Below are 27500 nucleotides of genomic sequence, written 5' to 3'. Positions count from 1 at the left end.
AAAGCCTGAAAAGGTGCAGCACTCACGGAAATGTTTGAAAAATAAAAGCCTGAAAGGCGTAGCACTCACGGAAATGTTTCAAAATAAAAGCCTGAAAGGTGTAGCACTTACAGAAATGTTTCAAAATAAAAGCCTGAAAGGCTCACAGAAATGTTTCAAAATAAAAGCCTGAAAGGTGTAGCACTTACAGAAATGTTTCAAAATAAAAGCCTGAAAGGTGAAAGCATGCACTTTTTATGCAGAGTAATTTCGCCTCCTCTGGAGATACTTTGCAGCCGTTGCTTTGGCCTGGAGACACTCTGCCATGAAGGAGAGTTAATCCCAGAATATGAAGCCTGTTTTCACGCGGACCTACTTCCTTCGAGCTTGGCACGCCACCCGACGCCGTCCGCAAGGCCCTGAATCACTGGAGCCATCTGCTGCTCCAGATAGGCTGGAGTTAAAAGCTCAGAGTTTGTCCACAGAACACAGAAAAGCGACCTACTTAGTGAGTTCATTTGAACAAAAAGTCTCGTGATCCTGGCAGGCTGCGGGGAGATTCAGAGAAGGGCAGGACGAGGAGTCATTAAAGGCCGACCTCAAAGGCAGCTTCAGCGACGACAGACAAGGAGGCGCACGGCTCACAGAGACTCATCACAGTCGTTTAGTGAAAGGGAACAAGACATGCAGAGAGCAATAAAAACAGCCACGATAGATGATGTTTCTTCCCAAGCATCAACATCCAGAAACTCCGGCTGGAGTCGGAGTGAAACATCAAATCTCGGGAGTGATTCTGGAGTCTCTGGTTCATACAGTCTACGATCATTTCCTGAGAAGCAGGATTGTCTCCCTCTCTGGAGATTTGATTTATCTGATTTGATTTGAAATGAGCTTCGGGAGCTTGTGGAGGAAGACGCTCAAACAACCAGGAAGCTAAATGAACAAATGGATTTGAAGGAATCCTTTTTATACTGACCCAGAAACAATCGGCCCAGTTTCAGATTTTATTGTGCATGTTTGTTGATGTTTCGGTTTGAAACAGAGGGATGTTAATGTGACTGAAACTGTTGCATCAGCATCTTTTATATAAACGTTGACATGAGATGAAGCATGTTCTGTATGAACCCTGAGGCCACACTCGGCTCTCTGTACACAAATGACCTTTTTATGAGCTGCTGAGATGATTGTAGCTGGAGGGGAGACCGGGGAGTGTGAGAGCTGCAGCGTCTCTCTGTGATTGGCTGAGAGAAGCATGTGATCATGTGATGAACGGCAGACACTTTACAGTGTTCAGCTCCGGTAATGATATTCGTGACGTGCGATCCGTCTAAAGGCTGTAACAGGATCCAGAGAGCGGAGAGATGGATCCTGCAGGACCAGCCTTTTGTAAAGTGCATTACATATTTATACATGCAATGCAAACAGCACTGCACACACGCTCTCCCCACGGAGCCGGAGATATTAGCAAACGACCGGAAGAACGCGGAGTGAGGACGACGCACAAACAACCAAGACAAAATAATCAAGAGAATAAAAACGAGCAGTCAGAGAGAAAGCATACCGAGACTTGTTGACCAGCAGCTCTTTCTCGTGGAACCACTCCAGCGTGGGGGCGGGCACAGCGGTGAACTGGCAGTGAAACGACGCCTCCTCGTTCCTCAGCACCACCTGGTCCTCCGGAGCGACCACCATCCGAGGAAAACTCTTATCTGAGAGAGACGCAGAGAAAAAAAACAAACACTGAAACGATCAGCTCTGGACTTTATTAAGAGCTGCCAACAGCAGCGGGAGGACTTCAGGTGTGTGTGTGTGTGTGTGTGTGTGTGTGTGTGTGTGTGTGTGTGTGTGTGTGTGTGTGTCAACACTGCAGCAGCCTCTGGAGTCTTAATGAGGTCAGTGAACAGAAACCTGCACACCTGAAATCTTCTGGATCTGAGAGTATCGCCTAGCTCACATTAGCACCTGAACCTCCTAAAGCTCGGAGATTGGGAAAGCTCTGGCAGTGGAGTCGTCATCACAACGTTTCGCTGGAAATACTAATCTGAGCTGGTTACAGGAACATGAAAACTCCGTGTAATCCGGACGTGTTGTGTGAACACATCCAAACAGCTCAGCAAGCTGTGCGGTGCCAGCAGCCTGCTGAGGGGAGTGAAGAAGAAAAGGGAAGGTGTGCACTCAAAGCCCACCTGGCCCACCCACCAGGACGTGTGTGTGTGTGTGTGTGTGTGTGACCCCCTCCTCTTAACGAGCCGTGACCGTGAAGTGAAATCCCCTTTAAATCTGTCGGCTTCTCCTGCAGGTGAAGCCGTGCAGAAGAGCCCAGGGTGGCAACACAGTAACTGGAAACTCAACAATTACCCATTCTTCCTGCGGCCAGGTGCTAAGCTAGCGCGACTGCATGTGTGCGTGTGTGCGTGTGTGTGTGTGTTGCAGGTGGCTAATTAGAGTGGAACAGAGCGTCAGGTTTCTTGCACAGATGTTCTGTACAGTAGCCGCTCTGTGGGAGAAACACACAGGAGAGAAGTCCAACATAAATCATGTTGTGATCCGGCAGAACGACGTCTCCGGTGAAAACACAGAAACATCCTGTCGGTGAGAGCTGCAGCTTCGCACATCAACCAGAGGAGGAGAGGTCATAGACCCGGTCATAGACCCGGTCATAGACCCGGTCATAGACCCGGGCCCTCTTTGTTTTAGCTGCATTAATAAAACCTGAACTTTAAACGTCTCTGTGTGCAGAGGACGCCATCAGGACCGAGCGCTCACAGCTATCGATAGAAACAAACACTCCCTCTCAGCAGGAGGTCTGCAAAGGAACCACTCTGCCAAAACTTCTTTCATGATAGGAGGGGAAAGACGGATTAAACAGGCGTGCCTGCTGTTGCCATGGTGATTTCAGGAGCAATCACTTTGCGCGGGGCAAAATCAGGAAAAACACCTGAAGGTTTATAAAGCTGCCATGGACCTGATCCCGACTCGGGTTAAATGACTGTAATAAAGACGTGATGTTGTTGTTTGTTGGAGAGGAGGATGTTGTTGTTTGTTGGAGAGGAGGATGTTGTTGTTTGTTGGAGAGGAGGATGTTGTTGTTTGTTGGAGAGGAGGATGTTGTTGTTTGTTGGAGAGGAGGATGTTGTTGTTTGTTGGAGAGGAGGATGTTGTTGTTTGTTGGAGAGGAGGATGTTGTTGTTTGTTGGAGAGGAGGATGTTGATGTTTGTGTCTGCGGGTGAGCGAGGAGGAAAAAGGTGCTAACACACTCTCAAGGTAATTACATCAGGGACAAAGTCCTCTTCCTGCTCTCTCACAGCTACTGTTCCATCCTTCCCTCCTCTATCCTTCCTCCTCATCCTGTATCCTTCCTCCTCATCCTCTATCCTTCCTCCTCATCCTGTATCCTTCCTCCTCATCCTCTATCCTTCCTCCTCATCCTCTATCCTTCCTCCTCATCCTGTATCCTTCCTCCTCATCCTGTATCCTTCCTCCTCATCCTGTATCCTTCCTCCTCATCCTGTATCCTTCCTCCTCTTCTATCCTTCCTCCTCATCCTGTATCCTTCCTCCTCATCCTGTATCCTTCCTCCTCATCCTGTATCCTTCCTCCTCATCCTGTATCCTTCCTCCTCATCCTGTATCCTTCCTCCTCCTCCTCTATCCTTCCTCCTCATCCTGTATCCTTCCTCCTCTATCTTTCCTCCTCTTTTATCCTTCCTCCTCCTATGTCCTTCCCCCTCTCCTCCTCCTCTATCCTTCCTCCTCATCCAGTTTCACATCCTGCTACTCATCTGTTGACACTTTGTTTCAAACCATCGACAGATTCAAAGGTGCGTTTGTTGATGTTTTTGGATCTTTTGCTCTCATTCAAAACTCAGGGAGAACACACACACACACACACACACACACACACACACACACCTATGATGTTGAGGGTGAAGTTGCTGTTGCTGCAGACGTGTCCGGCTGCGTTCTTGGCGCAGCAGTAGTACAGGCCGTTATCGTCCGGGCTGGCGCTCCTGATGCTCAGCGTTCTCTCCTTGTTGTTGATCTGATGGCTCTTCTCCGTCAGCTTCACGCCGTCTTTGAACCACTGACACGTCGGCCTGAGAGCACAGATACAAAGGTCAGGACACGAGGAGCGTGACAGAGGCCTAAATGTTCCCGAGTCCTGACCACTTCCTGCTCGCTCCGAGGGGGGGGGGGGGGCGACTCACCGTGGGTGTCCATCGATGTGACAGCGCAGCGTGACGGGCGCGGAGCTCTCGATCTCGCCCTCGGACGCCGGCTCCTTCAGGGTCACACCGCCGCTCTCTAACCCTGCAGAGGAACAAGAGAGAGAGAGAGCGTGAGGAGGGAGAGAGCGTGAGGAGGGAGAGAGCACGAGAGAGAGAGAGAGAGCGTGAGGAGGGAGAGAGCACGAGAGAGAGAGGGAGAGAGAGAGAGAGAGAGAGAGAGAGAGAGAGAGAGAGAGAGGAGGGAGGGGGAGAGAGAGAAAGAGAGAGAGCGTGAGAAGGGAGGGGGAGAGAGAGAGAGAGAGAAGGGAGGGGGAGAGAGAGAGAGTGAGGAGGGAGGGGGAGAGAGAGAGAGAGAGAGACGGACAGGAGGAGGAATTGAGTTAAGTGGTTGTCCTGTCGTCCGTCCTCTCAAAGATGATGGAGGAGGAAGAGAGAGGGAGAGCGAGCGAGAGAGAGAGAGAGAGAGAGAGAGAGAGAGAGTCCTGCTCTCTGAGTGCTTTTATGGACATCTAATGGACTTTCTCTGCTCAGAGAAATCTTGTAAAAATCAAGTCGCCTGACTTCTATTGAACAAAGGGAAGCAGCAGGAGGTGAATCAGCTGCAGAACATGATGCAGGATTAAAAAGGCATGATGCAATGAAGAGCAATAAAAAACAGAACTTCTGCGTCTCTGCTCTCGAGCTCCTGCGGGACACGAAGACGTTTCCTTGATTGACACCAAACATTTGTGAGTAACGCAGCGACCGCGTGCCGCGCTGGAATTCCCCTCCTCCGCTGCGTGTCGACACTAAACAGAACCGGGGCTAATGTTATACATGTGATGACACATTAGCTGCGGGTGTTTGACATGATTTACAGCCTGGTTGCTGAGGTGTGTGTGTGTGTGTGTGTGTGTTGGGTTGCCCATGAGGGGTATTCTGTGTGTGTGTGTGTGTGTGAAAGACATTCCATCGAGCTGTGTTCTTATAGCTGGAGGGTTAGCCGCGATAATGTTTGGATCATCTATGAAATATGCTCGGTATGAGAAAGTGAGAGATCGAGGCTCGAACCTGCACTTCCTCCGGTCTCCACTAGAGGCAGCCGCCTGAGCTGAGTCAGTCCCCAAAGAGCCCCCGTGTTGAAATGTGCGACGACACAGCAGAAATAAACACGTTTGCATGATTTATACGGGGACCAGGTGGGGTTATTTATCCTGGGGGATTGTGGGAAAAATGTCTGTACAGTATCATGTCCTTCGACGCTCTGAGCCAGACTCTTCTCATTATAGTCCTCCTCACACAGACGCACCGACAACTGTGTGTTCATATCAGGCTGGAACATGTGTGTGTGTGCGTGTGTGTGTGTGTGCGTGTGTGTGTGTGTGTGTGTGAGAGGAGTGAAACACAGCTGAGGATCATGCGGCCTTGAGCAGAAACCATCGCCTGCAGAGAGGCAGATGATTGGCTCTCTCTCTGTGTGTGTGTGTGTCTGAGTCAAGGTCACTCCAAGGTGACTCCAGCCACTTCACACTCACACCCAACGACCTCCCGACCCTCTTTGCACTTCTTCATCAGCAGAGGAGGAGAGTAAAAGTCTGGTGAACAGGCGTCGTGTGCAGACTCATGATTCATTAAAACCGTCGACACTGAAGAATCATCGAATATTTGGAATCAAACATCACAACTCGTCTCAGGCGAAAGGCTTTGTCACTTTGGGGGGTCTTTAGTATTCTGCATGAAGAGGAGAGTGAATCATTTATTTCACTGAATACTGCATCAAAGAAAAGTCCACGGACAGAATTAAGGAGAAGTTGAAGCAGCATTTTCAAATCAAACAGAAACGGCTGAACATGGAGCAGAATGTCATTATTAAAACCTGCACGTTCTTACTGATACAAGTCGGATCACTTTGAGCATTTTAACAGACGACGGCTGGAAAGCGCTGAATGACACGTGCGACGTCGGCTACCTCCGAAAACAAGAGTAGAAATTCAATTCATACAAATGTCACCGAGTCAAGTTTAAAAAAACGTCACGCAGATATCAGTGAAGAAGTAGGTTTTCACATAAACAGTCAAAGTGTGTGTGCGTGTGTGTGTGTGTGTGTGTGTGTGTGTGTGTGTGTGTGTGTGTGTGTGTGTGTGTGTGTGTGTGTGTGTGTGTGTGTGTGTGTGTGTGTGTGTGTGTGTCTGGAATGACCCGCTGACACATTTTCACATCAGTCAGAAATACTTTTCGTTCCTGCAGCCTGAGCGTGTGACCAGCCGGGACGAAGCGTCCTCACGGCGTCTCTGTCGGCTCTCTGAGCGAACCGCAGAGAAAAACTAGAACAGTTCGACATGTGAAGAAGCAAATCGATGACTTTAAATGACACAGAACTAAAACAGCAGCGATCACTCGAGCTTTTTAAAAGCAGTCGTGCTGAAAGTGACGAGGCCGCTTTGAAAACAGGAGCAGAACAAAGTCGAGCTGCAAAACTTGAACACACACAGAATGGTTTGTGTGATTCTTCACGCTTCGAGGTGACGGTTGGCTGAAGTTTTGAACTCGATGAAGATCTCACTTCTGGCTCGGGGAATGTTTTCACCATCACTTTTCTCACCTCGTATTTGAGTCAAATAAAAACAATAATAACAACCCGGCTGCTTCCACTCGGAGTCCGAGCGTAGATTAGTGACGGTGTCGAGTTTCTAACGCCGCTTGTTGAGCAGCTTAAACTCAATTCTGGGTTTAATTTAATTTCCAGTTTGACCTGATTTCTCTGACAGCCTCCCACTGCAGGCTCCACTCACAGCTCGGGTTCCTCCAGCTGTCCCTGCACAAACAGAAGGCGTTCTTTCACAACCTATTAGAGGCACATTCCTGAGTAATCCCTCTCAGAATGCATGACCAAGTGTCGGAGCGGCGTGCGCTCATTACAGCCGTTTAATTATTATGTTGGAGGCGGAGCAGGAAGCGCCATCAGCAGCACGACGACGGGCGAAATGTGAGGACACGGTGAAGGCAGATGATTGGACGGTTTATCCCTGAGGTAGGTGTGTGTGTGTGTGTGTGTGTGTGTGCGCGCAGAGTGGAGCAGAGTTTCAGCAGGAGGCGTGCTGAGGCTGTGATTTGATTGACAGCAGCATGTGTGAGTGCTAACGTCTGAAACAGGAGCCTGAGCGTCGTCAACGAACAAACTTCACCAAATGTCTTTAATTCAACAGATCTTTTTTTTTTTTTTTTTTAAGTTACATTTTTGGGGCTTTTCTAACTGTCTTGGACGGGACAGCTGAAGAGACACAGGACATGCCAGACAGAGAGCAGGGGGATGGCGTGCAGCAAAGGGCGGCGGTCGGAATCGAACCTGAAGCTGCCGAGGTGAGGACGACATGGAGGGACTAAAACATCGCCAACGATTCCATTAAAGTTCATCCTCACAAACTCCTTCGTCTTTAATTGCTCCCGGGGGGACAAATAAAGTTTTTTAAATTTGAATTTGTCTCCTTGAAACCTTCTCGTCAAATCAACGACACTTTTTCATTCTAAATTCGACGTCACAGCTCTCTCATCTCTTCTCTGCGTCTTTGAACCCAGAGTCTAAGACGTTAACCTTCGGGTCCGCCGAACACGCTGACCACAGAGCCGCCTCAGCTGGAGGCTGCGTCGCCGTGGAGACCCAGTGACCGGGCGGGACAAAGGGCCAAGGGGGGGGTTAAACCCTCTATTAGTATAAAGAGAGGGGGGGATAATTACTCTGAATAACTCTCCTCTGACGGGCCGGGCCCACCCACCATTGTGAGTGAGATAAATTACCCCTCTCTCCAGACAACGGGGGGGGGGGGTTAATGTGGTGGAGTCCAAGTACAGTACAGACGTATGTAATCCCCCCCCCCCTCCAACCTACATTTAAGAGTACGCACGCAAACTAGCACACACATGAGCGAGCCCACATGCAGGATTAGAGCCGGAGGGGCTCTTTACTCTACAGCTGTGCGGTTTTATCGCCCGTTAAATGTATGTTGGGGAAACACGAGAGCGTCTGTCACAACACGGTCTGATCCACACAGACTGATCCGGAGACGCCACAGACGCCGAGAGGATGACGAGCGTGCAGATCGACGGCTTCAAGAAGCGATCCATCTTTCATCTCGAAGTCAGCGTCTTTCAAATCTTCAATGTCTCGCTCGATCCTCGTCTGACGTGGCGTTCCAGGAGTCTGTATTCTTAATGAGCTGCTTTAACGCTCGTCTGTGCAGCTTGATGTGAACTGTGACAACGCACAGATTAATCTCTGATATCTGTATCAGATCTGATATTGATCTGTTATCTGCACGTGTCTGTGATAGGTTTCACACACGCTCTGCACGTCGGCCCTCCAGCGTGCAGGTATCTAAAGGGAGACGACTTCCTGCTCGATGCCTCGGGTGGAAACTGGAGCATGCTCAGTCCAGTTTGGGTCTGACTCAGGTGTAAGCGTGAGAGTTTATCGACTTCGTTAAATATGATCCAGTAAGATTGTTGCTGCATGTTTACGTCACGTCCAGTTTTATTTATGATTTTTTTTTTTAAACTGAACTGGTTAAAAAAAAAATGAAAAAAAAATGTAAATGACAAAAAGTTATAAAAAAAAAATACAAATACTCTATAAATACTAATAAATGATATCACATTAAAAATAAATAAACAAAATGTATAAAAATAAAAATGTATATATACATATATAAACATTTCTGTTTAAATACTAATAAATGATATCACATTTTAAAAAAACCCAAAAAAAACCCTCCTGTTTCTTTGGTCTGTTTTCCAGAGCTGGCGTCGAACACTGACCGGGGTCAAACCGGGGTCAAACCGGGGTCTGTAGTCCAACATCGGCGTTCAAACAGCAAACAGACGGGAGTCACAGACTGACAGGACCCGACGGGACCCGATCCTTCATCTGAACACGACACATGTTTCAGCCCGCCGCGCTGCTCGCCCACTTTATCAGAAGTGATGCAACACCAATCAGGACCAATCAGGACCCTCGAGCGGTCTGATAGAAACAAGTCCTCTCATTAAGAGAATCTCCCGTGTGCAGCGCGTGGGAATCTGAGGAGCTGGCAGACAGCACAGTTGATTCAGGGTCAGCTGTAAGAACCGGTGCTTCACGTCTAACCCGTTCCCTCTGATCTGATCCGTGGGACGTTTGGACGACACGCTGCGCCAGCTTTAATTGCAGCACATTAAAAGCAGCTCTCTCTCTCTTCAGCCTGAGAATTATGAATCATTTGGAGTCGGAGCTGCACATCAGAGAGCTCTGGTTTTCTAACAGGAGGTCGGACGCTCGTCTGTTCTTGTAATCAGCCGCGAAATCTAAAACTTCCCCCACAAAGAGGGGAAATGAAAAACCTCCCGGATGGATGCAGCTCCAGAGGACAACGCATTCCAGATGGAGCCATTTTTCACTCCGCTCTGCGTTTCGTTTCCTCCAGCAGTAAAAAAAAGACACAAAGGAAGTGTTCAGACTCAAACACTACCTGAGGCTCTCCTGCAAACACGAGCGCTGAGCAAGGCTCTGACCCACCAAGGTTTGCATGTTTCATCTGATCTCTCTGTCACCAGATCAGAATTTAAACTTCACAATGATTCTGGAAACTTCTGTAGAGACGATCGACAAAGAAATAGAAATCCTGAACGCCCAATATCGGCCAACTTCTTGTTTTTTTAAATCGCCTTAAATTTGCAGACAAACTTCCTGCACGTGGTCAAAACACTCAATCGAATTTGTGCAGTTTGGAAAACGAGACAACCAACCAACCACACGGCCACCGGCGCCACAACGCCAGCTCTTTCTTCTGCTTTTATCAGATCGGACGGCTGGAGAGAGACGGGAGGGGACGACATGCAGCAAAGGGGCCCGAGGGCGGATTCAAACCCAAAACCCGAGGAGGGCGGTCTGACGTTAGAACCTACGAGAGGGAGAGACAGCTCTGAAGGTTTCCTCTGAATATCAGGAGGAAGTCTGGAGGCCGTTATGAAGCTCCTGATCCGAACCACACAACTTATTTGTTTCCGTTAACTTGACTTTCAGCAGAGAGGGGGCGGGGCTTAACGAAAGCTGCGAGGGGTTAAATGAGCGAACTGTGCGATCGCCAAACAAAAAGCCTTTTCAAAGTTTGTGGGAATAAAAAAAAAAAAAGAAACAAGTTACACAACAGAGGGAAAAAAAGAAACAAGAAACACATGTTTGTTGGCTCACAGATCCAGTTTCCTTTGGGGCGAGAGAGAGAGAGAGAGAGAGAGAGAGAGAATAAAGCAACAACAGGCTGGAAACATTCCTGCAGCTCAAACTACCTGTCATCTTATCCGCCATCTTTGTTTGGCGTTTTTGATCCAGAAACTGGATGCACGCCCTGCTCTTATAGTGAAACCCTGTCTGCTCTCTCTCTCTCTCTCTCTCTCTCTCTCTCTCTCGCTCGCTCAGGAGGAATCCAACACTCACACTTGATGTTGAAGGAGGCGTTGGTGGAGTAGAGCACCTCCCCCGTCGTCGGGTTCTCCGCTCGGCACTTGAAGTCTCCGGCGTCCAGCCGACGATCCACCGCCGTGAACTTGAGGTTGCTGCCCTCCTGGAAGCGGCGCTCGTCGTTCTGCAGGCGCTGCTCGTTGTGGAGCCAGACGTACGCGATGTCGGTCGGGTCGCTGACCTCGCAGCGGAGCATGGCGCTGCGTCCGTGCAAAGCATCCTGGGACTTGGGCTCCTTGGTGAACTGGATGGAGCCGGCCTGGATGGCGAGGACTGCAGGGAGAGAGAGAGAGAGAGAGAGGGGTGTAAATGACAAGGAGCCGTTAACGTTTTACTACTTTTTCCGATCATTAAGTGTTCGCCATGGCGAGCACTCAGCGGGGAGAGGAATGTGATGTTTAGACAAAACGAAGCTCGCTGTGAATTATTCTGTCTTTAAATCATCAGACCCAACACGCCAACACAAAGACATGCTGTTATTTTCCAAACACACACACACACACACACACACACACACACACACGGATGACAGGGTCTCAGCGTGTGTGTGTGTGTGTTTGGAACATGACATGTCACACACTCGCCCTCACACACACTTTAATCTTCGACTTCCTGTCGTGAAGCCGAGTGAGAGACGAGGATGAGGACAGGCGAGGTCACGGAGAGCGAGACGCACAAACATCTCCACGGCGAGCGGCCGACGGCCCGCATGTGCTCTGAAGACGATGCTGTCATGTCAGGGTTTATTATCACAAGGAGTCGACGGAGCACACCTGCAGGATGGTGTGTGTGTGTGTGTGTGTGTGTGTGTGTGTGTGTGTGTGTGTGTGTGTGTGTGTGTGTGTGTGTGCGTGTGTGTCTCAGGACTGTTGCCATGTAAACGGGGGATCTTTCACTAGGATTAAATCAAGCAGGCTGTTGAAGATGAGCCAAAGTAATTCCTCCATCTTTGACCCTCCCTCCTCCCTCCCTCCCTTCATCCTCGTCCTCACCAGGCTCACCTTTTGTCTCGGCCGCAGGTGTTTTCGACAGCCGTCAAAGAGGAACAAAACGCAGCGGTGCAGACAAAACAAGAACCGGCGCTCCGGGTCAGGACGGAAGCGAGTCGTCCTGACACCAGGAGGATTAACGACCATGTGATCAAACGACCAATCAAAACACCTGTTTGGTAACCACGGCGACAAGTACAAGAAGTTCCTGACCCCTAACGTTGGATCATTTCTCGTTTACGACGACGTCACAGGTGACTTTCTGCACAGTCCTGCAAACACGTTGCCATGCCAACCTTTTTTTTTTGAAGCCTCACGTTCATGAATCAACACATGACACATAGTGAACAAGCTAACAGTCCCAGGCAGAGTACCCATAGAGCTCTATGGGGACCGACTCACTGCAGGAGACGGACTCTCGTGGACACTGGAGGAACTGCAGCTTTGATAAAAGGGATCAGGGGGCGTTTAAGGAGAGATCACACTTCTGTCAAAATGTCGAGTACGGAAGGAAAATCCATTTCTCTGATAAAATCACGTTTCTGTTCAAAGAGGTCATTATTGTAAGAGCTGTAGAAATGGGAGATTCCAGCGAGGAGTCGTGAAAGGATGCTGCTGCTGCCTGAAGGAGAAGAGGAACGATGGAGGCTGCACGCTGGTTGCCATGCCGATGTTTCCTGACAATAAACCGCTCTTTGTCCGTCAGCTGTGAGACGGAGAGAAGCAGGAGAGAGTGACGCTGATCTCCCTGAGGTCTGTAATAATGAGCCCCCCCCCCCCCCCACACACACACACACATTGTGTCAGGTAATTTACCTGACACAATAGAAGCTGTGACTGAATATAAAGAAGGTGGATTTAATCAGAAGCAGAGAATCAAAGGCGGAGCGACTCAGTGTACCTGCGGTCAGCCGCGAGGACGAGATGGAAAGAGACGGCAGGGACTCGTTCTTTTTTATTACTTTGATCTATTTCAGGGTGATTGGTGGGGGGGGGGGGGGGGGGGGGGGGGGGGGGGGGGGGCTGTTTGAGGCTCTGATCTCACTTCTATAAAACCCTGAAAGAAGAACCTGAACACATCGTAAAGTACATGAAATCATGGAGTGGATTCACGCCAAACAGAAGAAGTGAATTATCAATGAATAAAGTCTTAAAGGTGTATGCACGACACATTCACAGCATCAGCAGCATTAACGACGACCAAGCAGCAAGTCAGGTTTTTAAGTGTCTTGCTCATGGGCACGTCGGACATGTGGCTGCAGGATCTGGGGATTGAACCCTCGACCCTTCTCACGCAAAAGTTGCATCCTTTTTCAGTCCAGCACTGTGACTTCCTTCTGTCTCTGCGTTCACTTTCTGACACCAGGAGTGAGCGAGTAACCTTTAAAGACAACACGGAGGCTTCTCTGATCCTGATTGGACGTCAGAGGTGGATGAACGTCTTCTTTGTCTGTCGTCTGTGTTTTTAAAATCTGAAATCAAAGCTCAGCGCCGAGACGTCAAGAGTGAAGGGCAGAGTCGTGGAAAGCACCGAGGTCGACCGACAGAGCTGTCACTGCCTGTCAGCACATTACCACAGACGTGTGTGTGTGTGTGTGTGTGTGTGTGTGTGTGTGTGTGTGTGTGTGTGTGTGTGTGTGTGTGTGTTGGTTGCAGAGGATCTTTATGCATGAAACAAAAATGTGTGAGAATCAAAACAATCGAAGCGCCGGGATCAGAGAAGAAGACTCTCACATCTCGAGTCCTGCAGAGTTGATTGTGTGTGTGTGTGTGTGTGTGTGTGTGTGTGTGTGTTTTAACAATGCTGTGTGTCAGCAACCGTTTGTGATCTCTGACATGAATCACAGAGAAATCAACCGAGCGTGACGCTGAAACGTCCAAACACAGAGGTCAGGATTCAGCTGTGCAGCGGAGAGAGGAGGTGAAAAAGCCACACACACACGGCGTTCTTTATTTATTCTGGAGAAACGCGTCGTTTAGAGCCGATTCAACATCTCGTGTCCGACTCAGTTCACGACTTCATTGGTGGCTTTAACAGTTTGCACAGCTTTAATGCATGTTCACTGTCCACCTATGATGCTGCTTCTGCTGAGTGTAAATAATGTAACACAGAGGACGCTGCTGCAGCTGCTCTTTGTTGTGACTTGATTTCTCTTAAAATCAAAACTGATAGACTCTCTCTCTCTCTCTCTCGCTCGCTCTCTGTCTCAGGAAGGATCATTTTGTGAGTTTAGTATTCCAGCTGAGCAGCAGGAATCTGCAGCGTCTGCTGAACCTCTGGAAGTAAAAATGTGTTTTTCTGCCCGTGTTGCTGCCGTCTCTCTCTCTCTCTCTCTCTCTCTCTCTCTCTCTCTCTCTCTCTCTCGCCCTCTCTCTCTCTGATGTCATTACGATCTGCCGGGAGATTGAATCTGAACTTTTACTACTTCAGCCTGAATGTGGCAGCGCTGACGGCTCCGCCTTTGACGACACACCCTCCCTGCACGCTGAAACATTGATGGCGTGTTTTCGTGTCTGACCTGCCGTCTTCCATTATCTGAAGAAGATGTTTGAGACGCGCTCTCTCCGTGAACTCTCTGCGTCGTGAATAATTCAGCCGCTCAGATCGTCGTCGTGTCGTTTCCTGTTGGTTCTCTTTTGAACTGGCTGTTTGTCATCCGTGTGTGTGTGTGTGTGTGTGTGTGTGTGAGGGGGGGGGGGGTTCTCAGTTTTAATTGGGTTATGTAGATTTCGGTGTCTGAGGGAGGAAACGGAGAGATCACGGAGGGAGGATTTCATGAACAGTGACAGCGGAAGGAAAACACACAAATCTGAACTCGTCATCAAGAGTGTGTGTGTGTGTGTGTGTGTGTGTGTGTGTGTGTGTGTGTGTGTGTGTGTGTGTGTGTGTGTGTGTGTGTGCATTCACTTCACACTGGGCTACAGTTAGGGGAAACACAGACGTCTTCATGGTAAGACAATGTGTCTGTTGTTGTTTTTGACAGCGGTCTAATTCCTCTTTGCTAACGGTGCACGATGCTGCCTGAAGGAAGGTCAAAAGTTCAGCCTGCTCGCTCGTTACATTTCAATGTTTACATTAAAAACATTTCAATGTTCAGCTTCATAAAGCTGCTTCCCAAAGTGCACATCTTTGTGTGAATGTTTTTTTTTTTGTTATTCTGGATTCCTCCGAACGCTTCCATCTCTGCCTCACGCTTCGTTAGAGTCACTTCAGCGAGTCACTCGCGGACACGTCACGAGCAGCTGTCTGCTCCGACACGGTCCACGGAGAGACCGCCTGTTCAATCTGACACACGCGCACACGCACACGCACACACACACACACACACACACACACACACACGTGTGTGTTCCTGCATGCCATCGCCCTGCAGACGTGTCAGAGATAACAGTGTGTGTGTGTGTGATGGTCTAATGCACACACACCTTTGCTCAGGATCTAAACTGATAAGATGTGTGTGTGTGTGTGTGTGTGTGTGTGTGTGTGTGTGTGTTATCACAGGATTCTTTATCTTAAAGTTTCTCCAGTTTGAACATTCTTATGTTAAACTCGTGGACAAACAAAACAACGGATAAAAGCAGGATGTGTGTTTCAGGAGCAGGGAGAGACTTTTTTTTTTTTTTTTTTTTTTTTTTGATTAATGGAGTTTTAAAGTGTGGATGAATACATGCAGCTGTTGAGCTTTCCTCTCTTTGACTGCAGTTAAGACAAGGCCGCCAATGTGCGCGCGTGCGTGTGTGAGCTGCAGCAGACTGTGCAGGTTTAGCTGCTGATGAGACCATTACTGCAGGTCCTGGCTGTCGACTCGACTTAAACATGACTTGAACCTGTCAGCGCTGACAGCTGAGTCGGGCTTAATGGGGTCGGCGGTGCAGCGAGCCGAGGAGGAGAATCCTGGCGTGCAGATATTTCTCCCTCCTCCATCTTTAACCTACTTTCTGTCTCCTACCTCGACTCCTTCACAAACCTCCTTCTCAAACCAGGAACACTTTTTCTGATTCAGAATAAATATGAATATTTCATGCCGCTCATCCAGCTGCATTAGTGGATCTGCTTTAAGCTTTTCCCAGCAATCCTTATTATTGATCTCCAGGAGCCAGGAGTCTGAATCAGCAGAGTATTAAACTCTCTGTCTTCAGAACATAGATTAGTCATCATGAAAAGTGTTTGTTTGGTGCTTTAAAAACATCCGGTCTTCTCTCGTGTGAGGATTTTCAACCTGCTGCATCCTGAATATAAATGAGGTGGATGTTGCTTCAGCAGAAGAGCGAAAACATACTCGTTAAAAAAAACTGCTCAACAGCACACCTAGTGGTCAAAACCTCTCCTGCTGTCCTGAACTGATGTATTTAACATCTCTGTAAACATAGATATCATCTGAACACATCCCTCGTTTTTATCAGAGGGGCGTTCACATCCTGTGGTCAATTATCTCCCACTCTGCCTTTGAAGTGCTTTTATTTTGAAGGGCTGTCAGTGGGAGTTTGGATAGTTAATCTCCGAGCTCAGACAAATGTTTCATTCAGTCTCTGTGTGACTCAGAAATCAACTCCACTGATTCGAGTCAAGTTTGTCGGGAGGGTTCGAGGAGGGGTTGTATATTTATAAATGTGTGTGTGGGTGTGTGTATGTGTGTGTGTGTGTGTGTGTGTGTGAGAGGCTGTGCGAGAGAGATGTAGGTCACTGTGTCTGTTTGCCAAGTTGGCAGATCTCTCCCTCTATTCCTCAGTCTGTCATCTTGTGGTTTGTCATCTTATCTGTGTGTGCCGACTCTACTGGGAAAACACACACACACACACACACACACACACACACACACACACACACACACTCAACCCACATCTCAAATTAAACCATCCTGCGTGCCATCATCCCTCCACAGACGCTGGTACAGTCGGCGTCCTCTGAGGATGCTCAGTGTGATGGGGAGTTTGGCTCGCTTGCTCGTTCGCTCACACACACACACACTCCGTCTGTGAGCTCGGTGAGGACGCAGCGTGCCGTCTGTGGACGCCGCTCCGTGGAGTGTTCAGAGGATGATGTGGGGTTAGACTCTCCCGCTGCTCTTTCACACAGACGGGACACTTTCACAGCATCGCAGGAAAAAAAGTATTTGATTCCGAAGGAGGAGACGTGAAGGTCCGGTTTGAAAAAAAGGTCTCGTGTTAAAATCACTGAGGACTCAGTTATGACAGAGATTTAAGATCGATCGGTACAAGGCCCAGAAATGATTATTAGGATTCCTTCCACGAGTGTTTACAGTCCACTTCCTTTGACTGATGTGATCGCTCCGATCCCTGCTCCAGAACCGGGTGTGCTTCCATACAGTTCATGCACGAGCACACACACACACACACACGGGCCGGGCGCACACACACACACACAGGTCGGGCGCACACCGTGGACAGCACGGAGGACGCCCTAAGTGTTACCAAACGAGTCCAACAGGAGCTCATGAAGACAGACAGACGATAACGGAGAAACCAATCAAATTCAGATTCAACGTAGGACAGGAAGTGTAAATCTATTTTTCACCTAAAAAAAAAAAAAGCTCATGACTGCAACATGTTCCCGATGAGTCCAGATTCACAAATACACATATTTACATGAGAATGGTTGAAGGTTTCGGGGTCATAAAGATGGCGCTCTTTGGAACACGTTTTCTTTGCGTTCAGGTTAAAAGCTGCGGCAGTAAACCGTTCTTTCCTGTTTTATAACAATAACAAATAAGGGGAGATCTCTCTGAATGAAGCTGCTGTCCAAAACACATGGAACAGTGTGTGTGTATGTGTGTGTGTGTGTGTGTGTGTGTGGTCTGAAGCGTCGGCCATAAATCTCTTTAAAAGCTCAGCAGGCAGGTGGTGCACAGAATCAAAGGCTCGTTCAGACTCCTCCCAAACGCTCTGTTTTAGTAGAACAGCCATTAGTGAATTTACCGCCTGATTATGAGCCGTACGGCAGACCTGCAGCGAGCTCCAGGCGGAGACGGAGCACTGGGAATACTTGAGCCAATCGGATCACTCGTATAAATCTTCATTATGAAGCAGGAGGGAAAAGATGCACGACCATAAATCAAAGTCTGAGCGGAGGAATGAAACCCGAGCTGAATAATTGGCCTCACGCATGTCCGTATCGTCTGATTCTTTTTGGGGGAATCTTTTAACACGCAGTTTACTTTCTGTCGTCATGACAACGCTCCGAAGTACACGACTACAAGTTGAGTCTTCAAAGCCTCACGTCACGCTCCTCCACAATCAGCGCGTTTCATGGAGGATGTTCCGCGTGCTTCACGACAGGCGGAGCCTCGTCTCTCGTCACCCTCCACGCCGCGAGTTCATAACTGTCAGTCTGCATCCAAAATAGAGACGTGTGAGCACGGCCGGCTCTCACCCACTCTCAACACCCACTCATAAACGGCTGAGTGATGAAACACAGGCGGCATGATGCACCTCTGCACGCCCAGGACGAAACATGAGACGGAGAGGAGCACTGAGGCACGCTGGCCTTGAAAGGAACCATGGGTATTATTACCCATAGTGCACTGCACAGCTCTCTGGAGCCACAGTGTTCCCCTGCAGCTGTGCTTTAACGAGACGCCGGGAAAATGGGAGCAATTATGAGATTAAGACGGATTAGGCTTGGTTCAGGTAAAGAAGGCCGCTCTCTCAGGTCCTGAAAGAGGCTCACATTCAGTGATGACGCCGCTGTGCGTTTAGTTTGTGATCATATTAGACAAGTCACCAGATTCAAACGACAACGATATCGGTTTCAACTCCAGGGCAACAAAGAGAGAAACCCCCAGCATCCAAGTTATGATCATTTCATGTTTTTAGGGTGATTCAACAACTCTTCAATCGTTTGCTCTGGTCTGAATCATGGACACAAGCTTCGTCAGGTCTGCCTGTGGTGTTTAAGGCGTGTTCAGAGAAGAAGAACAGAGAGAGCCCATGTTGGTTACTTCCTGTATTAAGGTCGGATCGAGGTCGGAGCAGAGTCAAGGGTTCTCGGTGCAGTTGTTTGGTTTCTCTTTTCTTTTTTTTAAAGTTATTTTTGCCTCTCTAGGATAGGACAGCTGAAGAGAGGCAGGATATGTTGGCAGGAGAGAGAGGGGGCCGAAGTCGAACCCGAACCAACAGCCTCCACACACAGCCATGACACAACCGCTAGGCCATCGGTGCCCCGTGGTCTGCTGGTTTTAACAAAACAGGTGAGGTGTGAAAACAACCAAAACAGCTGCAACTATCAAACATGAAAAGAGACGGAGTGAACCGATTAAAAAGAGACAGGATATTGGAAGGTACCAAAGTTTAGACGATCTTATTTGACAGATGTTACATCCAGCCGCCGGCTCGAAGGCCCGAGTGAAAACAGTTTGCTTATAAAAGTGGATAACTAGCCTGCGAAGTGCATGAGCAGAAATTAACGGAAGATTTACTATCAAAATACATCTGAGGGAGCAGAAAAGTCAAACATCTGGGGTCACACTTTTTCCAGCGTGCAGAGCCAAAGATGGAGGATTAAGTCGGCGTGGAACAGAGGAGCTCAGCAGCCAGGCTAAACACACAGTCTGACGCGGCGTTTCAGATGATCGGGCCGGCTGTTTAAGACGGATCTGAATCTGGCTTCTCTGTGCAGGCATGCAGACGCCGCCTCAGCAGAGATTCATGACAGATATGAGACAAAGCAGAGGAAAGAAACGGGCTGCTGTTTCTGAAAGCTGATCTGTGAAGATGAACAAGTCTGATGGATTGAACAGAAAGAGGGGAAAATGCCTCCGCTGCACAAACCGCAGCCAAACATGCAGAGTGGGGACGGAGAGCAGCGATCACAGGACAATATGTCCGCAGAGTGACAGGAGCTGCTTTTCGCATCAGTGGAGGTAATAAATGATGTTTCCCTCGCCGGCGTTGGCAGCAGATGAACGTGCTCCGTCTTTGGCTGCCAATGTCGGGGCCATTCTCTGCAGGCGGCTCTGAATAACGTCTGCACCTCCGCCATGTTCTGACAAGAGTGCCAACCAGGAATGTGGTGGCACTCCACAATCCGCTGGCAAACGACCAAGAAGGGAGGAAAAGGAGCCGAGATCAGAGGGAGGAGGACGAGGAGAAGAGAAGGGTCTGAACACGCTGCAACCTCTGAGGAAAACTCTGAACTGCAGTTCCTCCAGTGTCCACTAGAGTCCGTCTCCTACAGTGTAAACATCAGACTAATGATCCGTCTCTCTCTGTGAGCTTTACTGGACGAACAGATCACCCAACAAGTCTGCGCTCTGCTTTACATGTTAGCAACAATTAGCAGCTAACTGAGTCTGTGAGAAACACACCTGTACTGTTAGCGTGTTAGCGTGTGGTCACATATTCGTAGAGCTAGCTTGCAGCTGCACAGAGTGAGGATCGCTGACGACGAGGCGCCTCGTTCTTTAAAAGGCAGGGTTGGTGATTTTTTAAAAACTAGCATGATTTTGAAAGTTGCATTCTCTCCGTGCTCCGTCTTCACCCACCCCCCTCCCTCTCTGAGCTCCCTCAAAAGCCACGCCCCCTCTCTTAAATGCACTAGCCCCATTGGTCCTGACGTGGAGTGTGGACTTCTGCACGCATGGGGCTAGAGACGCCTGATTGGTTTATAAAACATGCACCGAGTGCAGACATTGGCTGAAGTTTTTACGTGTTTACAAACTGCTACAGATGACAGATGTTTCTTTTTCAGAGAGCGGGGGTTATTAATTACTGTCAGGACCTAAAGACAATTTGTACAAAGACTTAAAAAATGGATCTGGAGGAAATTACCAGCCGTGCCTTTAAACTCTCTTAGCTTCTTACTTCTGATAAAAAAAGAAATAAAGTCAGCCACTTAAAAAAAAAAACCAAAAAACCCTCATGTTATTATAGATTATTAGCAGCTAATGAATTAGCACAGTATTATTTGGAAACCTCTCCTTCCCCTCCAGCTCGACCTGTCCGTTCAAATATGGTCACTTCTGGCCAGAGAGCCGAACTTGAGGTCTGAAAATGCAGACGCAGCCAAAACTGCCTGGTGATGTCATGGTTGGACTTTTTTTTTTAAACCGTCTCCACCCTGAGCGCTCGTTAAAGTCGTTCTTGAGACCGGACTCGTTCAGTCTGACACAGTGGAAGAATGCGTTGGAGATGAACCACTACCTCTGAGTATTACAGTTTAATTCGAGGTTCCTGCTGCAACATTCAGCATCTGATCTGTTTAAGCAGGATGATTAAAAAAAAAAAAGAGTTGGAGATGTGGACTCCTCCTGCAGGGTCGTCTCAGTTTCACCACCTAATAATGAGACGGATTACAGAGAAGATGGAGAGCTTAACGATGGACGGGTGGATGAACAGGATTCTTTCAGTTATTGGAGCGGGCTCCGGAGTCCAATAAGGACTCCATTAAAGTCTCTCACTGGGTCACGCCGTCTCCGTCCAGCTCTGCATTTATAATCCATCTGTGATCGGACGCTCACAGAGAGTTTTTAAAAGCTTCCTGGAGCCGCGCCGTAAAAGCTCTCTGCACCGTCCTCCGAGGAGTGACGGCAGGAAAAAGCGGCCGTTGTTTTGTCTTCGTGCTCCCTGAAGAAAACAGACCAACAACACCGACATCACCGCTCTGTGTGGAGTAGTGAAACCATGGAAACAACAGAAGTCCCAGGCACCCCATAATGCTTCATCCTCTTGCATTTGTGCCAAAGCGTTGCCATGGTTTTGTGCAATTTAGAAGTTGAGTATGAGATCAGCTGCAGAGTTTGATGCTTTACACGGGGATCCCGAGACTTCTATTTTTATTGCAGTCGAATCACAATCCTTTGATTTCTACTAGAATCACATCGAAAAAATCGGTCACTATGACAACACGAGTTTGGTGAAGCGGTTTATGAAAAGCAGTGTTCACCTTCCTCTTTAAACTCAAGTCATGGGTGGCCACACACACACACACACACACACACACACACACACACACACACACACACACACACACACTGATGCTGGCAGGAGGGAATCAAACAAACCTGGCATCCCGGCTGTTTCCAGGAGCAGGCGGCTCTGTGGTGGAGGTTTCCAAGCAGAGCTCTGAGCGCGCTCAGTGAGGTCACCACGGTTTCATTGACAACAGCTGTTTACTGTAACGCCATTCACTGAATCCCTCCTGCTCGAAGAGGAAGAAAGGTCCCTCTGACTGCGGACCACAGGGGGGGGGTGTGTGTGTGTGTGTCTATGAATCAAACCCGCTCCTTACATAGCAAATTGTTTGAGATGGAGATCTGAAGCTCCGCCCACATGAAGTCAGAACGCAGCAGGATATAATCAGGAGAATTCATCTGAAGCGAGTGAGTCTGCACGCCGCCTCTATAAAAACTGGTGGTTGAAGCATCAGAGTCGGACACTGTGATGACAGTTTGGTTTGCTAACGCCAGCTGTGATTGGACGAGCCGAAGTCTGTAGAGCAGAAAAGAGAACGAAGCGGCGTGAAGTCGCGTGAAATAAAAACATCCTGGATGAAGATGAGTGGAAGAGTCCGTTTGTGCAGCTCACTCTGATTATTCACTGGTGTATTGTGATTCATGCAACGTTGGACAGTTAGCGTTCTCAACATGCAGGAAACAACTGTCAGTTCACTGGATCCAAAACTAAAAAAAAAGGGACGTAGGAAGGATTCTTCATCATTCTGCGTTTTAAACAGTTTGTCTCCAACACGCTGCAGAATGCTAACAACTTAGCATCGCTGATTAAAAACACAACAGGACAAAAAAAACAACCTACGAGCAGAGACGACACGAGGAACTAAACGAGTGTGTGTCTGACATCAAGGCGCCTCATTAGCAGACTCAAAGAGACGCTTCGACGCCCTTCCTGATGTTTCCACGCAGCTGTAAGCCAAATGTTTCTAATGACGCTCTATTATCTTTTAATTAAGGGAGGCAAACTGTGCCGTGGTGTTTGTGAGCCAGCAGGAGGTCCGGCCTGCATCGTGATGAGCAGCGGAGGAAACATCCTCGACGCTCTCTCAGGTACATCGAACACGAGATTCAGACCTCTCTGTGTGTGTGTTTGTTTTTTATCTGGGTGTTGACAGGACTTTAAAGACCTGCCGAGGATCTTCTCCTCTGAGACTCGCTCTGAGTGAGTGCGTCTTTATTTAACATGTAGTGCAGCTTCACAAGAGGACGTCGCCGCCGCAGCTCTTTATTTCCCTCAGGACGCCTCCGAGTGCCGTGGGCCGGGTTATGGCATTTGCGGCGCCTCTGATTATTTGAATAACAGAGGAGCGGTCAGGATGCTGAAGACCCCCTGTGGGCTCAGCATTCAGCTCTGAAAGCATCGTTTGTATTAACATACAGAGAGAGAGAGAGAGAGAGGTGCTTTAGAGCTCAGAGATGAAGCAGAAGAAATCACACCTCTCCAGGCTGCAGATTCAGCTCTCCATTCGTCCATGTTGTGTTTTTAAGGTTTAGCTCTCTAAACGAACCATCTGCTCGTTCATCCGTCAGAAGAGTCGGTCTGTGTTTGTCTCTGCCTCACCGCTTGTTTGTCATCATATATTTTATTTAGTCTCTGCTTTTTGCACAAATGAAAGATTCAAATGTGTGTGTGTGTGTTAAAAACAGGAAGAAGCTAAAACAGATTTCACAGCTTTGTCGTAAAAACATGAAACCACTTTCCACCATCGCACTTTGAATTCCTCTGTTGGAAGTTTTTAATCTAAGGACCTGGACGCCGCTCCGACACACACACACACACACACACACACCGTCCTCCCATCATTATGAAGGATCACACACACACACACACACACCGTCCTCCCATCATTATGAAGGATCACACACACATCAGGCGGTGTTACTTGGCAACAACCCCCACTCGTGGTGTTTCCTCCCACTCATCGAGCTGTCAAGGTGATCAGCCGCTTCCTGTGAAGGTGGAAACTTAACAGCACATCACAGGCGCAAAAAACCAAACTCTGGCCATGCTTCATCACTCAGCGTGTGAACGTTCGTTAAGTTGTACAGAGGGACGCCGGACTAACGGAGGCTTTAGTGGGTTCGAATCCCACCTCGGCTCTGTGCTGCATGCTTGAGGGTGCAGACCTGTAGCCGTTTTGTTTTCAGATCATAAAAAAATAATTTTCCTTGTTGCATTTCTCTGAAATATTATAAAGCACACGACAAGCCGACGTAAGGTTTCCATGACAACACAGCCTATTCCCCCCCCCCCCGTGTAGGTAAACAAATGTGATGCATACGTGTTGCACTTTGCAAGCTAACTCACGCTAGCTGGGTTTTACTGGGGAGGTCTCGTGGACGCTCATGAACCTGCAGTCGGTCTCAAAGCTGTAAATTCATCCCTGACAAAGAATCTAAATCTTTCCTGGAAAATCATCGAGATTCAATCCAGAAATCCTCCTCGCTTTGCATTTCTTGGAACCCGAGTCCGATGATGGAGGAGAGCAGCTGGCGTCCGTCTCTACATCTGCTCTGTGAACAGAAGAAGAAGAAGAAGAAACGGGGAGGCCGAGCGAGGTCGTGTTCGACGCCTGTGAGGAGCGCGAGGATCAGGTCTGATGGTCTGTTTGTGCTCAGGGCTGTGCTGTGCTGTGCTGTGCTGTGCTGTACTAACCCCCCCCCCCCCCCCCCCTCTTCCCCGTGCTGCAGGCTCAGAGACATACGATGCTTCTCTTTATGCTGATGATTATTTATTCTCCATGAGGATGTTTAGAGCTGGAGATGACAAACACAGAGATCCTGTTTACACGTGCTATCAAAATATGATCACACACACACACACACACAGTGTGACATCATAGCAGCGTGACACAGAGTACGCCTGCAATAAATTCAACGAAGAAGAATAAAATGACAAAGGGCAACAATGGAGCCTTGAAATGACTCAAAATCAAAAGAGACATTTTCACTAAATCTTTTCTGTGTTTGTCTTTTATTACCGCTGTCACACAGGAAGTGTCGTCCAATCAGCCGACTGCAGTGTGTTAAGCCCCGCCTCTCAGGATCTGTACACTTCCGTTGGGTACATCCCAACAGATCGGTTACTTTGGTCCAAACTTTCGAGCGTGGAACCGGACCGAACCGGTTCAAGCAGAGAGGGTTTAAAAAGGTGAAAACGACGTCGGCCTCGCTCGATGAACCATCATATTTTATTTATACTACAGAGGAGGATAAACATCCTGAACTTCAACAACTCAGATTCAGATTTCACTCTCTGTTTTGAAGAGGAAACCCGGCTGGCACATATCAACACTAACACACACACGCACACACACACACACACACACACAAGACGCCGGCGTGCTGGTTTCCTCTCCTCTTCAATGTAAACAGCTTTGAAGAGCAGCAGAGACCTCCCTCTGACCGAGCTGTCACTCACACACCGGGGGGCAGACACCGCCCTGCAGGGGCGGCGCGACCTCCCGAGACTTAACGCAATGACACCTTCACACACGCACACACAAAATCACAGACACACAATTATTCGCTCTGAGGACACTAATTGGCGGGTTTGGCTGAGTGTGAATACAAAGTGGGTTCAGGGCAGCAGCTGCTGGTGGAGGCAGATCTCTGAAAGGTGAAGAGGAAGTGTGTGTGTGTGTGTGTGTGTGTGTGTGTGTGTGTGTGTGTGTGTGTTGTGTGTGTGTGTGTGTGTGTGTGTGTGTGTTGGGGTGGATGAAGAATCTGGTCCCACGCTGCGCCATTCCCGGCGCTGACAGCCAATTACCTGTGTGTGAAGCTGCCCCCCCCCCCCTTTCAGAATCTGTCTCATCCTGACGCCTGATTGGACGATGCTGCTTCCAGTCTGACTTCTCTCTGCTGCCTGGGAGACGCTGGCTGCCATCCCATAATGGTTGCCATCTTGACCCTCTGTCACAGAGGACGTTGCTCAACATGCTCCCTCACTGAGCAGACACTTTAAGCTCCTCCCACATCCAGCAGAAATCTTACTTCCTGTTCAGGACGTCTGAGTATATCTGTTCGTGTGACGCCGTGCCTCTACAGGTCGATATTTATGAACGCTAGTTTAATGTTGGAAGAAGATAAAGCCACTCCAAATGTAGAGGAATTATTACCCATGATGCATTAGCAGAGGTGTTCAGCTAAACGATGACCTCAGTGACCACATTCAGAAATAAAAAGTTTCACAGAACGGAGCCGGATGAAAAGTAAAGTCGATTTGAGGAAGCCTCCAATCCCACGCCGCCGCCGCCGCCCTCCCTCCCTCCCTCCCTCCCTCCCTCACTCTCATTTACACGTGTAATGATGCCACTTCTTCTCTCTCTAATTACCGCCATTAGCATCGTCAAGTGGCGTGTTGGCGAGCGAGTTGGCCGGGTCACGGCGTTTATTTAAATCACCATGTCTGCCTCCGTCTGTGTTTATCGAGATGAAAGCCCCGCCCCCGAGGACGCGTGAAGCGGGTCCAGGTGATCGTTTGTTTAATGACCAGGAGGAGGCAGCGGTCAGGTCCGAGCAGGCGTCCCTTCTGTTTGTGTCTGAGCCCTGAGGCTCCGCCCACACGTCTATCTTTGTTGTTTCTTTAATGTCTCCTCTCAGAAACACCGAGACGCCTCCCGGCACAGAGACCTCGGAGAGAAATCGATTCCTTGCTTGTAAACATGAATCCATCTCTTCGTCCTTCATACGTTTTCAGCTCGGGATGGATTTATGGAGCGTCATCGCTGGCGGTTTAATGAACAGCAGGAAAATACTCAGGGGCCAAAACAAAAAGGGCTTCTGGGTAATGTTTTCATCCAGGAGAGAGCGGTCAGGTTCGTTCTGCCTCAAAGGAACGGCCGATAAAAAAGGAGCAGAGCACGATGTTTACTAAAAGCCTCCCGTGAGCAGAGAGAGGCGGGCTCATCGTCTGAGCTCCACAGGAGCAGAACAACAGACACAACATCAGAGATAGGATATCTATCTCAAAGAGCAGAGCCCCTCGGCCCCCCGCTCACACCCCTGAACCCGGCCGACAGACTCACAACACATTGCTTTATCGCCTGTAAAATAGACACACTGGTCTATTTATAAGAGGATTAAGTGAAAAAAAAAGAAAGAAAAAAAAAGGAGCAGCAGGAGGGTTCTCCGTCTCTGCCAGCACTCCCAGCCCGAGGGGGAAGAACCCAGTCCAGCACAATACAGCACATGCATGAAGCCTGACGTGATCTGCAGCTCAAAGAGGGGAGGGGGGGGGGGGCACAGGTGAGCGCATCCAGGACAACATGTGGTGAGCAGGAACGCAGGGTGAGGAGATCACGCTGCAGAGCCTCTTTAAACATCAGAACGCCTGAGTGGGCGTGGCCAATCCCCACCTGCGTCCAACCGGAACGATACACACTCCTATATTTAAATCCTGTGAGTTTGAATCGGAGCCGTGTGAAGATCACAGGCGATCCCGCTCTAAACTCCTGCAGCTCACACCTGGCCTGTAGAGGGCGCCACTATCAGGCTTAAACAAAAATACTGTTAGTAGGTGTGCCTTAACGTTTCTTTGCTCGTTCCGTCTCTGCAGCGTTCAGTTAAAAAGATGTTTGTGAAGATGAACACTTTGTACTCATAAAGAAGAACGAGTCCCCCCCCCCCCCCTCGCCTCAAGTTCATCTTTAAACATCCTCAAAGGACGGACGTCCAATAAATCATCAGCCGTCTTTTCACAGGTGTAAAGCAAGCCGAGGCTGCGGAGCATCACCTGAGTATCAGTAGCACAAAGAGCATCAATGTGCCCGCCGCCTGCAGACTCCTGATTTAATGATTTCATGTCTCAGGCTTCAGCGGCCGGGCGCGGCCTCCCAAACAGATCCTCCCCTTCCACTTCTTCAAT

The 27500-nt window shown here is 48.8% G+C and overlaps 1 protein-coding gene across 1 annotated transcript in view; it reads right to left on the bottom strand.

The window, feature by feature from the left end:
• Nucleotides 1-27500, bottom strand: part of ptk7b (protein tyrosine kinase 7b) — a 54287-nt gene that overhangs the window by 10609 nt on the left and 16178 nt on the right. The window contains exons 2-5 of the mRNA XM_079363317.1: nt 10654-10950; nt 4188-4290; nt 3892-4076; nt 1541-1688 (exon numbers count right to left, since the gene is read on the bottom strand). Of these exons, the coding sequence (XP_079219443.1) occupies nt 1541-1688; nt 3892-4076; nt 4188-4290; nt 10654-10950 (733 nt within the window). The remainder of the gene's footprint in view (nt 1-1540; nt 1689-3891; nt 4077-4187; nt 4291-10653; nt 10951-27500) is intronic.

The sequence above is a fragment of the Symphodus melops genome (genome assembly GCF_947650265.1).
Source record: "Symphodus melops genome assembly, chromosome: 15".
NCBI lineage: Eukaryota > Metazoa > Chordata > Actinopteri > Labriformes > Labridae > Symphodus > Symphodus melops.
Note: the sequence above shows the minus strand (reverse complement) of the source record. Positions and strands in the feature narration are given on the sequence as shown.